Raw genomic sequence first — 13,317 nt, forward strand, 5'->3', positions numbered from 1 at the left:
CGGACACGCGCCGCGACCCAAGGTCGGACGCTTTCAATTTCATGTTACTGGATCATAATTCCGAAGAAGTGGAGGCCTCATCGGGGCTCCACGTGTCCCAGATCTTATTAAACGAGGGGAGCGGGGGTTACGTCCGCCCGTTCCTCAAGATGATTTGATTCTGTGGACCCATGATGAGGCCCCGAGATCCGATAGGACAACGCTTCGATTTCGTATCCGATTTATTAAACCGGAGTGAATACAGTGCCTCGGCTTCCGAGGCCGACACGTGGCGCAACCCGGTCGGGGGGATGGGAACCGACCCCGTCGATCTGGGCCATCAGGGGGGTCTATATAAACCCCACGAGTCTGCCCTAAAGGTCTTGTTTGGCTGCCTTTTATTTTCGTCGTCTTTCCCCCCTGCTTCCTACCTCAGCTGAATCTTGCTGGTGGTGCCCGGAGCGATTTCCGGCAATGTCCAGTAGGTTTTCTTCCTGTTTTCACTAGGGTTTCCTCTTTTCTCCTCCTCGTCAACCTCCATTTTCTACTCTTAACTTTTGCTCCACTCTTCCGTGAGAATGGGTTCCGGTCCCGAAGAGGTTGGGAGGTCGGTCTTAAGCCGACCCAGCGAAGAAGCCCGGCTTTGGGGCAAAATAAGACTCCAACATTGGACGAGATCCCGCTTGGCAATATGTAGATAAAATTTGACAAGGAAGGCGTCTAGTTGGGTGTACCTCTTGCATTCTCGGGGTCATGCTTCGCATGGTGGAGTAGGTCGCTTCCCTTCCTCGTCGACCTCCGGAGTCATTTTTGACTGGTAAAAGGGGCTCGGGCTTCCCATGGACCCGGCGACTCTTGCCGGAGTTGAGAGGATCTGGGGAGGCTCTGTTGATTTGTAGCCCTTTTTGAGATCAAGGGGGCTTAAGACCCTATGGTCGGACCTCGGAGCGCCTCAGCCTTGGTCGAGGGATCTCACATCAGGTCGGCGGGTTTGTGGACGCCTTGCTGACCTGTGATACCTCCCGAGGTCGAGGGAGTCTGGTTCTCTACGGTCGACCCTCGGGGCATCCCGACCTTAGTCGAGGGGTCGCTCGCTTCGGGGATCGGGGATCGTCGACCGCTTCCGGGGGTCCACTTTGTGGCGCCTCGGGTGTAGCCATCCTTTCCACCCCTCACGGCGCCTTCCCGAGGTCGAGGGAGTCTGGTTCTCTACGGTCGACCCTCGGGGCATCCCGACCTTAGTCGAGGGATCGTTCGTCAGGTCGGCTGGTCTGGGCACGCTCTACCGACCGGCGACGCTTCCCGAGGTCGAGGGAGTCTGGTTCTCTACGGTCGACCCTCGGGGCATCCCGACCTTAGTCGAGGGATCGCTCGCTTCGGGGATCGGGGATCGTCGACCGCTCCCGGGGGTCCACTTTGTGGCGCCCCGGGTGGAGCCACCCTTTCCACCCCTCACGGCGCCTTCCCGAGGTCGAGGGAGTCTGGTTCTCTACGGTCGACCCTCGGGGCATCCCGACCTTAGTTGAGGGATCGTTCGTCAGGTCGGCTGGTCTGGGCACGCTCTACCGACCGGCGACGCTTCCCGAGGTCGAGGGAGTCTGGTTCTCTACGGTCGACCCTCGGGGCATCCCGACCTTAGTCGAGGGATCGCTCGCTTCGGAGATCGGGGATCGTCGACCGCTCCCGGGGGTCCACTTTGTGGCGCCCCGGGTGGAGCCACCCTTTCCACCCCTCACGGCGCCTTTCCGAGGTCGAGGGAGTCTGGTTCTCTACGGTCGACCCTCGGGGCATCCCGACCTTAGTCGAGGGATCGTTCGTCAGGTCGGCTGGTCTGGGCACGCTCTACCGACCGGCGACGCTTCCCGAGGTCGAGGGAGTCTGGTTCTCTACGGTCGACCCTCGGGGCATCCCGACCTTAGTCGAGGGATCGCTCGCTTCGGGGATCGAGAATCGTCGACCGCTCCCGGGGGTCCACTTTGTGGCGCCCCGGGTGGAGCCACCCTTTCCACCTCTCACGGCGCCTTCCCGAGGTCGAGGGAGTCTGGTTCTCTACGGTCGACCCTCGGGGCATCCCAACCTTAGTCGAGGAGGCGCTACGGGGGGCCACGAAGGTACTACCCCGTTGTTGGTGTCGAGCGCCACGGGGGACTGCGAAGGTACTACCCCGTCTTCCCGAAGTGTCGAGGGGTCTGGGCACGCACTGTCGACACTCGGGGCATCTCGACCTTAGTCGAGGAATCTCGCTCCAGTCGACGTTTCACCGTCCTGCGATTCTTCCCGAGGTCGAGGGAGTTTGGGACTCTACGGTCGAGCCTCGAGGCATCCCGATTTTGGCCGGGGGATCTGAGGATCACAGACGACCCAATATTAGAAGAGGATTACAGTCATCAAAATGAGAGAAATATTTGCAGAAAAAGGAGCTGAGTCCATTATCCTGATTATCTTGAACCCCTTGGGGTTTCACTGGTAGTACATTCCTAAATTCTCGGAGTTCCAGCTTCGTGGGATCAGAGTCCCTTCCAGGGACTTCAATTTGTACGCCCCTGGCCGTTGTACCCGGACGATTTGATACGGTCCTTCCCAGTTTGGGGCGAGCTTTCCTTGCTCGGTTGGTTGAGAAGCCTCGGCTTTCCTGAGGACGAGGTCCCCTACTTTGAAGAGCTTGGGCTTAACTCTGGAGTTGTAGTATTGGGCCGTTCGCTGTTGATATCTCGCCATGCGCACCCGGGCGACCTCTCTTGTCTCTTCGACGAGGTCCAAATTGCTCCTGAGCTGGGAGGAATTGGTATCGGGGTCGTAATGCTCCACCCTCAGAGAAGGCAAGCCGATCTCCAATGGGATGATGGCCTCAGTGCCGTATGCTAGGTTGAAGGGGGTCTCTCCCGTGGGCAATCGGAACGTGGTCCGGTACGCCCAAAGGACATTGTACAAGTCCTCGACCCACTGTCCTTTGGACCGATCAAGCCTAGCTTTGAGTCCCTGCAAAATAGTTCGGTTAGTTACCTCAGTTTCTCCGTTTGTCTGGGGATGGGCAACCGAGGTGAAGCGATGATCAATGCTGAGCTCAGAGCAAAACTCCCTGAAATGAACATTGTCAAATTGTCGACCATTGTCAGATATAAGGATACGGGGTAGTCCGAATCGGCAGATTATAGACTTCCACACGAAGTCCCGCATCTTTTGCTCGGTGATCCGGGCAACAGGTTCGGCCTCGACCCATTTGGTGAAGTAGTCGATGGAGACGACCAGGAACTTTCTCTGTCCGGTGGCCAGGGGAAAGGGCCCCAGGATGTCGATCCCCCATTGGGCAAACGGCCAGGGGGCGATGATGGAGGTCAGCAGAGCTGAAGGTCGGCGCTGGATATTGGCGTTTCGTTGGCACCGATCGCACTTGCGGACGAAATCCGTTGCGTCCTTCTGGAGTGTGGGCCAGTAGTATCCCTGCCGCAGGATCTTGTGGGCCAAGGCTCGACCCCCCAGGTGATTTCCGCAGATCCCTTCATGGACCTCTCGGAGGGCGTAATCCGCCTCGGAGGGGCGGAGGCATCTGAGAAGGGGAGAAGTAAATGATTGTCGATAGAGTTTATTCTCGTACAAGACATACCGGGGAGCCTGGCGCTTGATTCGGCGAGTCTCCGTCTCGTCATGAGGTAGAGTTCCGTCCTGAAGATAGCAGACGAGCCCGTCGATCCAGCTTGGCTCGGAGTCGATGCACATAGTGGGCTCGGGTTCCTCCGTGCTGAGGACCCGAAGATACTCGAGCGCTGTTCCCTTGGGAAGCTCGCTCATGCGGGAGGTGGCCAGTTTGGATAGCTGGTCTGCCCTGAGGTTTTTCGCTCTGGGAATATACTGAATATTGAAAGAATTCAGGGCAGATGTGAGTTCCCGCACCTTTTGGAGATACTTTTGCATGGATGGCTCTTTAGCTTCAAAATCTCCTTGGACCTGGTTCACCACCAGCTGGGAGTCGCTAAAGGCCGTCAGGTCTCCCACTTTTAGTTCTTTCGCCAGCTTGAGCCCGGCGATGAGAGCCTCATACTCGGCCTCATTGTTCGAGGCCGGGAACTCGAGGCGCAGAGCTTGCTCGGCCACCACTCCATCTGGACTGGTGAGGATAAGTCCGGCCCTGCTGCCCCCCGGGGTCGAAGACCCATCTGAGTGCAGGACCCATGGCTGTTTCGGGGTCTCCTCCACGGACTCAGATGGCGGGTCGGGGTCGTCCGGAAGGGTGCACTCCACGATGAAGTCGGCGAGTATCTGAGCTTTGATAGCCGGCCTGGGCCGATATTCTAGGTCGAATTTCCCGAGCTCGACCGCCCATTTGGCGATCCTCCCCGCACGATCCGACCTCTGCAATATCTGCTTCATAGGCTGGTCGGTTAATATAGCTATCGTGTGGGCTTGGAAGTAAGGCCTGAGTCTCCGAGCCGAGTTGATGAGAGCGAAGATGGTCTTCTCAAGTTTAGAATATCGGGTCTCAGCATCCCTGAGAACCCGGCTGGTGTAATAGACCGGCTTTTGGAGCTTGTCTTCTTCCCGGACGAGGACCGAGCTTACTGCAGCTGGGGAGACGGCCAGATATAAGTAAAGAATTTCGCCCTTCTGGGGCTTGGTGAGCAGCGGGGGAGAGGCCAGGAGGCTCCGAAGCTCTTCGAAGGCTTGCTGGCATTCTTCTGTCCACCGGAAGTCTTTCGGCCATTTGAGGCTCTTGAAGAAGGGGAGGCAACGCTCGGCTGATCGAGAAACAAATCTTCCCAGGGCGGCTACCCGCCCCGCGAGCCGCTGCACCTCCTTAACTGTCTTTGGAGGCGACATCTCTTGCAGTGCCCGGATTTTCTCCGGGTTGGCTTCAATTCCGCGTTGGGTCACTATGAAACCCAGGAACTTGCCCGAGGTGACTCCGAACGCGCACTTCGCCGGATTGAGTTTCATTTGGTATTTTCTGAGCTTGGCGAATGTCTCGCTGAGATCGGCTATGTGGTGTTCCGCCGCTTGGCTCTTTACCAGCATGTCGTCCACATAGACTTCCATGTTCCGGCCGATCTGGTCTTTAAAGATTTGGCTGACCAGTCTCTGATAGGTGGCCCCAGCGTTTTTCAGGCCAAAGGGCATCACCTTGTAGCAGTAGGTGCCCTTGTCGGTGATGAAGGCCGTCTTCTCCTCGTCTTCTGGCGCCATTCGGATTTGGTTATATCCTGAAAAGGCGTCCATAAAAGTTAGCAGTCGGTGTCCTGAAGTGGAGTCGACGAGCTGGTCGATGCTCGGGAGAGGGAAGCTGTCTTTTGGGCAGGCCTTGTTCAGGTCGGTGTAGTCCACGCACATACGCCATTTTCCGTTGGCCTTCTTTACGAGAACTACATTGGCGAGCCAATCCGGGTAGGAGACCTCCCGGATGAAGCCGGCTCTGAGGAGTTTGTCCACCTCCTCGGCCGCAGCTCGTTGTCGCTCAGGGGCGGAGCCTCTTTTCTTCTGCTTTACAGGCCTGCTGGTTGGCCTCACCTGGAGTCGGTGGACCATGACCTCGGGATCAATTCCTGGCACGTCCGCGGGCGACCAGGCGAAGACGTCAGCGTTGTCCCGCAGGAAGCTGACGAGGCGATTCCTCTCATGGGCGCCGAGGCCGGAGCCAACCTGCACGGTTAGCTCGGGAAAAATTTTCTTGTAGTGGGATTTGAATAAGGAGCTCACCGGGCTCTACTTGCTTCTTCCAGAGGGTGTCCCTCGCATCGAGGGTTTCTATGGGCAGTGAAGGGCCCATCGGGCGGTCTGGTGCCTCGGCTGGTTGCTTTACTGTGTGGGCCGCCATGTAGCATTGCTTGGCGATCAGTTGGTCTCCGCGGACCCCGCCCACTCCTTGGCCGGTGGGGAACCGCATGAGCAAATGGCGAGTTGAAACCACGGCTCGAAGGGCGTTTAACCCTGGGCGCCCAAGGATGGCGTTGTAGACCGAGGGCAGACGGACCACCAGGAAGTCCGTCCTCACAGTGCTCTCCCGGGGGGCGAGGCCAACTGTGACAAGGAAGCTAGCCTCACCTTCAACCGGGACCGCATCTCCGGTAAACCCGACCAGCGGGGCATTGATTCTCCGGAGGTGTCCTTCTGTCAACCCCATTTTTTGGTAGGCATGGTAGTACAAAATGTTGGCTGAGCTTCCATTGTCAACTAGGACACGCTTTACATCAAACCTATTTACAATCATTGAGATGACCACAGCGTCATCGTGAGGGGTCTCGACCCCTTCTAAGTCCTCGTCCGAGAACGAGATGACTTCATCAGTGCGTGGGCGCTTCGGGGGTGCTCCCTGGGCGGCTGTTCCTGCCGAGGTCCGCCCAATCATGTTGATGGTGCCGGCGATAGGCCTGTTGCCGCCAGGATTTTTGGTTGGTGCGACATTCTCCGCCGGCCTCCTTTCCTCATGTCGGTTCCTCACGAACTGGTTGAGTACTCCCCGTCTGATGAGCGCTTCTATCTCGTCCCGGAGCTGGAAGCAGTCCTCCGTGTCGTGCCCGCGATCTCGGTGGAAGCGGCAGTACTTCCTGGAATTTCGGGGAAATCCTGTGTCTCGCATAGGAGGCGGGGGTCGGAAGAAGTCCCGACCCTCAATTTCCATCAGGATCTCGGCCCGAGGAGCGTTGACGGGTGTATAGTTCTCGTACCTCGCCTGGTACGTCCGGGGCCGTGGTGGAGACCTCGGGCGAGGAGGTGTCCTCTGCTGAGGTCGCCCCTGTTGACGGGGCGGGCTCCTCAGTCTGGGGAGATTCTTCTCTCGGCGGGGAGACCGGCTTCTTTGTCGACCGCGCTCCTCGCGGCGCTTCTTCCGCTTCTTCGAGGTGGGCTCGATTGCCCCCCGTCTGGAGGCGACTGCCTCCTCGGCCTTGGCGTACTTCCGGGCTCGGGCAAGCATTTCGGTGAAGTCGGCCGGGAAGCTCTTCTCGATGGAGAAGAGGAATCGATAGGAGCGGACCCCAGTCTTCAGAGCCGACATGGCTATCGACTGGTCTAGCTCGCGAACCTCCCATGTGGCGGCGGTAAAGCGGTCCAGGTACTCTTTGAGGGACTCCCCCTCCTTCTGCTTGATGTCCAGGAGGGAGTCTGATGTCCGTCGCTGGCGTCGGCTGGCAGCAAAGTTGGTGGCGAACTGCCTGCCGAGCTGCTCAAAAGAGGACACCGTGTTCGGCTTCAGACCAGAGAACCAAAGCCGAGCGGTCCCTCGGAGGGTTGCTGGGAAGGCCTTGCAGAGTATGGCCTCCGAGGACCCTTGTAGGGCCATGAGGGCCCGATAACTCTCCAAGTGGTCGAGGGGGTCGGTGATTCCGCTGTAGGGCTCCACCTGAGGCATTTTGAACCTCGCGAGAACTGGCTCGTCCTCGATCTGGCGGGAGAAGGGGGACTTGGTAGTGAACTCAAAGTCCCCTTCCTGTCTTGCCTTCTTGCTATGGAGTGCCGCAATCTGGCGCTCCAGATGCTCGACTTTTCGGTCGAGCTCCCCCACCCGTGGGATTGTCGCTGTGGTTTGCGCCAGCTCACGGTGATCCGGGGCTGACTCCGCCTCAGAAAGTTGGGGTCTCCGGTCGAAACCTTCTCCCGGTAACTCTCTCCGGGGAGAAGCTCGTTCTCCATTGTTGGCTCTGGAGGAGCCATGCAAATTTTGGCTGGGGAGAACCGGGCCGTTGGGGAGACACTCCGGCGGGGCCTGGGCCTGCGGGGGAAGTGCCGGTAAAGCCTCCACGCGCCGCAGGCCCTGAACGGCGGCGGCCAGGGCCTGGACTTGCTGTGCCAGGGCATTGAACTGTTCCGGCTGGACCTGAGGAGCTGGGTCAGCCGGAGTTGGAGAATTCTGGACGGAGCGTCCAGGACTTTGCGGGGGACGCCGGGAGACGTTAGAGGTTCCCTTACTTCTCAACTTCATGACTGCTACTCGGGCCCTTCCTCTAGCGCCAACTGTTGCTGGAAATTGGACCCGGGGGCAATCTTCGGTCGAGGAGAGGGAACGACTGTTTGTTCTCACGGCGGGGCGGCGGTCTGTCGGCGGGCGGCGTCCTCCGTCCGGGGCGGTCGGAGAGAAGGAACAGCAGGTCCTCGCAGCGGGGCGGCGATCCGTTGGCTGGCGGCGTCCTCCGTCCGGGTGCCTGCACACGAACCGGTGGCCGGGTTCTCCGGCGCCGGCCCTCCGACGCTCAAGTCAGGGAGGGGGCAAATAGTGGGGAGAAGGAGATAAACAGTGATTTTTGGGTGTATGAATGTTCCGATCCCCTCTTGGGAGGCCAAGGCTCCCTTTTATATGCGGGGGTCGGTTTACCTGTGATGTAACAGGGCGAGGCCGTAGTACGGCTTGGCATGTTGTTCAGGTCGGCGCTCGGTCAGGCGAATCATTGCACTGATGTCGGCGGTATGGCCGAGATCAGAGACTTATCATAGTCGACTAGACCCTGCTGGGTCGATTTGCCGTGGAGAGCTGGGGATCCGTAGATGTCAGGAGCCATGCGCATTTATTGTGGAGTAAGCCGGAGATCCGCATTTATTATGGAGTAAGCCGGAGATCCGCATTTATTATGGAGTAAGCCGGAGATCCGCATTTATTATGGAGTAAGCCGGAAGATTACAGCGGCCATGCGCAATAAATGCCGGAGGGGTGTTAGAGTACGGTCCTCGGACATCGGAGTTTCTCTTAGGTCGGAGGTTTCGGGGTCGGTTGTCTTGTGGCCGAGCGTTCCGAGGTCGGACGCTGACTTCGGCTATCCGGGGTTGGAGGTTGTACGGCTTCTTAGGGGCATTTATATCATTTGGGGGGAAACTTTATTCCCCCCAACAGTATGTATGTAAGGTATATATATGTGCGTAAATATATATGCAAGTATGTATGATTTATATTCTCACTGAGTTGGACTTTTGAAAAGAAAAGAAAAGACAAGAAAAGAATGGGCAAAAACCTACCCGAGTATTGGCCTTCTCAATTTGCAGCATATCCCACTGATGCAAAATGGCCTAGGCCGGGCATTCAAAGCCCAGCGCCCGCGTCCCCAACCCCAAATGGCCGTCCAGCCCGTCAACAGTTGAATCCAAACAGCCCGTCAAACGTTCGAGCCTGGGCCGCATCCAGCCCGTCAAAAGTTCGATGCAAATGGTCCCGGATATGCGGGCTCCAGTTGAGCGCTCGCTGGCTGGATCCCACAAGTGCGGCCTAGAAATCGCGCATTTTTAGAATGAATCGCTTGCCCGTACGATGCGGGCCCCAGTTGGGCCTGCGTTGTACGACCGGACCAGCGCTTAGGAGTACGCTAAAGTACGCGACATCTGGCACGCTTCCTCGAACGCGCCGGCCAGTTACCCGGAAACGAAAGGGAAGCATTATAGGAAAATATGATTAAAAAAATGCGAGTTAAAAGAAGAAGACGACACTTTGCATGCTACGTGGCACGTTAACTCTGGGCCTCACATGATAGCCTAGCACGTGTGGCTCTTACCCGGTCAACGCCCCAGGCCAGAACAAGACTCGACCACCAATAAATCGTAGAAGAATTTTTATTTATTTGTTTGTTTTTTATTTTTTGAGCAATAACCTGGAGAAATCGCAAGTTGGATGAAGTGCCCTTTATGACTTCGGTTTTGTCCAGTCCAACCCCATTTCCATTAAGGCCGTTCTCTTTTGATTATGATTGCCTATTGTAATTGAAGGCATGAACCATTAAGGCCGTCCTCTTCTAATTATGATTGCCTACTGAAAGCACTGTTCCATGCTTGATGATTATTAGGTGACCTGAATAATTATTCCACAATTAAATCAAGAAAAATAAAATCAAAAAAATTTGATGCTGCAAGATTTGAGTAAGCCATGAAAAATCTGATGCTAAGCTCAAACGGCATGATTGTAGTAGGGCCATCTAATACCGAGGACAATAAACAGAAAAATATTTGTGAGAAGAAAATAATATATTGAAAATAAATTTATTGAGAAATAAAATTATATTAATTAAATATTAGTATAATTATAATTTCTAGTAAATTCTAAATCTCTTCTGAACGAGACGCTCAGCTCTTCGCACCCCGAAGTAGAATAAGGCCCTCCACAACTCTTACAAAGGTGCCCAATGTTGCAAGGAGATGCCCAACACTGCAAGAATAGGCAATGAACTAATGCTATCACTTTAAAACTTCTATTCTAGCTAGGAAAGTATTAGAATGACTAATTAGAGTAGCATGGAATAATGACTAGTAATCTAAGCTTGGCTAAGCAAGGACCTCCAATGATTTTTAACAAGCTATTTTTCCATTCAAAGATGCACAGAAAAAATACCGCATGTCAATAATATCCGCATGGGAGCGGAAGCTCGAGCAAACGGGTCGGTGAACACCAGTTGAACACAAATAGAGAGTTTACTATGGGATAGAGAGATTCTTTTATGTTAGTGAAGCGGAGCGACTCTTTTTGCTATATTACAGCTCAAATAATTTTGATTGCTGTTACATTAATTCGAGGACCATATGCCTCTGAATTATAGAGCTTGAAGCCGGTAGTATTTTCCACTAGATTGAATCAGTCTAGAGCAAGTTGAAAATGACTTTGAGATGCAACTAGACAAGAAGCTAGCCAAGGCAACAAACTTGAGCTAATTAGATTCTTGGTATATCACACTACGTAATTCTAAAGACCATGACTTTCCAACTAACCATGAAAGCTGTCATTGTTATATACTTGTGAAATGCTCCCGGGAAGGTCTATGAGAACACAAGTGCTCATGCCTGATGAAATTTTATATTTAGTGGTTGGGGTAGGTAATCAAGCGTCCAATTTGATCATGAGATCTCCTTTTCATTGTCGAATTAGTTTTAATTTTTCTGAATAAAATTAGCGTTTTATGTGCTACAAACTGATTTAAGAGGAACATCATCATTCTCTGAATAAAACTGTTTTATGCTATCATCATCATTTTTCTTGTTATAATATTGAGGATTATTACGCAATATTTGGTTGTAAGTTCCTTATCAGTAACTGGTTTTGAAAGAAGCTACCATTTTGTCTACTACCTAGAAAATAATGCTTATATTCCATGATCCTGGGGAAGATAAGCTAGCTACTACTGGGGTCCTGCTACATAGGAGAAGTAACAAGGTGACCCCTTCTTCAATTTATTCTCCCCTTTTATCCCCCTTCTTTTTTTTGTTTTTGCCTTGGAATTGAAGTAATATGAATGGATGGTGGTGGCGAAGTCCATCACTCCTCTCTCACTGCCCTCCCCTCTCCGGCCCGGGAAACGCTGACCGTTGACTCGGCGGCGCCCGTCCCCCACCCCCGTTCCACCCGGCCCGGACCCAACCCCCTCCCCTTACACCCACTTGTCGCGAACGACTGCAACCCAGCTCCACTCTCGTTCCTCATCCACATCCAACCAACACCTCAACTAAAAACCAGGAGAGAAACAGAATCAGAGAGAGGAGAGAAGGGGAGAGAGAGAGAGAGAGACCCATAGCACCACTTATAGAGATACAAAAGAGCTTAGTCTTCCACCATACAAACTCACTAACCAACCTCTCTAGAAAAACCACCCACCCAACTCCGCTCTCATTCCCCCTTCCTCTCTTTCTCTTCTCCATCCATCTTTCTTCTATTCTATGATGGCTATGGTGATGGACCAACAGCAGCAGCCACAGCAGCAGCAGGTCTACAAGCACTACTGCCGGGTCTGCAAGAAGGGATTCGGCTGCGGCCGTGCGCTTGGTGGCCACATGCGAGCCCACGGCATCAACGACGACGCGCCCGGCGGCCATGCCGACCCCGATGACGACCCCCCTTCGAGCGAATGGGATGACAAGCTCAATCCACCCGGTGGCCACAGGCGCATGTACGCCCTCCGCACCAACCCCAACCGCTTCAAGAGCTGCCGCGTCTGCGAGAACTGCGGCAAGGAGTTCCTCTCCTGGAAGTCCTTCCTCGAGCACGGCAAATGCAGCTCCGGGGAGGACGCCGGCGACGACTCCCTCGCCTCGTCCCCTCGATCCGATGCCGACGCCGACGACCCCGTCCGAGGGTGCGCGGGCTGGTCGAAAGGGAAGCGGTCGCGCCGGGCCAAGGCGGTCGTGCCTGTCTGCCCGCCCAGCGAGGAGGAGGACCTTGCCAATTGTCTCGTGATGCTGTCGGCCGCTCGTGTTGACCCGATGGTCATCGTCGAGCCCGAGGAGTCGTGCGCCTCCGCCAGCAAGGAAGAAGACCGGCGGCAGCACCCGATCACGATCGCCGCCACCACCGACAAGTCTAAAGCCCCCGCCCCGGCCGTGCCGAGAGGAATGTTTGAGTGCAAGGCTTGCAAGAAGGTCTTCAGCTCCCACCAGGCCCTCGGCGGCCACCGGGCCAGCCACAAGAAGGTCAAGGGCTGCTTCGCCGCCAAGCTCGACGACCTCGACGAGGCCCCGCCCGACGACGAGGTGATTACTCATGATAACAACAGCAACGGCGAGATGGCGATGGCGATCGTGCCATTCGACAACCCGCCGCTGGCCGTGACGCCGCTCAAGAAGAAGTCGAAGGTGCACGAATGCTCGATATGCCACCGGGTGTTCGCGTCAGGACAGGCGCTTGGCGGGCACAAGCGGTGCCACTGGATCACATCGAACGCACCGGATGCTGGTGCGGTTGCGAAGCTCCACCCGCTGCCGCCCGACCATGCCTCCGCGGGCCTCCACCCCCAGTTGATGCTGACGCCCATGTTCCAGAGCTCGGACGCGCTCGACCTCAACCTCCCGGCCCCAATTGAGGAGGACCCGGCTGGGGTCCGGCAGGACATCAGAAGCTCGTTGCTGCTTCATATGCCATCATCACTATATCTAAAGCCATGGATTGACCAGAGCAACACCAACACCAACATCGACAAGAACAAAGCCACTTCTCCCAGCAACAGCAACAATAACAACAACGTGATCAACAGCAGCAGGGATCACAACGACGAAGCAATTACTAATGCGAGTGTGGATGAGGAGGCGGACAGCATGGTCAAGCTAGCGAAGCTGAGTGACCTCAAGGACATCAACATGGGAGGGGAGAGCTCTCCTTGGTTGCAGGTGGGAATTGGGCCATCTACCAATAAGAGCAGCGAACCATGAGGAAAAGGAAAGGAAATCTAATTCCATTTTCAGGAACTTTATGTTGTACAAGGTGACTGTAATTACAAGTCCAACTCATTGGAATTTTTTGATTTTTTTTTTTTGTTGTTTTTTCATCTGTTTAAAGATCGTGTAATTATTTTTTCAAACAATTTTTTTTGTGATTAATGGAGGCCAATCTCTTGAGGCCATATGATCGACTGATCTGGCAACTGTTTTAAATAAAGAAAAGGATTCTTTTTA

General features: G+C 54.9%; 1 protein-coding gene across 1 annotated transcript; it reads left to right on the top strand.

Annotated features, from left to right (window-relative positions):
• The first annotated feature begins 11,426 nt into the window (after positions 1-11,426).
• Positions 11,427-13,317, top strand: LOC103711679 (zinc finger protein ZAT4-like). Its single transcript, XM_008797924.4, has one exon. It carries the CDS (start codon positions 11,590-11,592, stop codon positions 13,072-13,074), a length of 1,485 nt encoding a protein of 494 aa, XP_008796146.4. The 5' UTR covers positions 11,427-11,589; the 3' UTR covers positions 13,075-13,317.

The sequence above is a fragment of the Phoenix dactylifera genome, chromosome 5 (assembly GCF_009389715.1).
Source record: "Phoenix dactylifera cultivar Barhee BC4 chromosome 5, palm_55x_up_171113_PBpolish2nd_filt_p, whole genome shotgun sequence".
Lineage (NCBI taxonomy): Eukaryota > Viridiplantae > Streptophyta > Magnoliopsida > Arecales > Arecaceae > Phoenix > Phoenix dactylifera.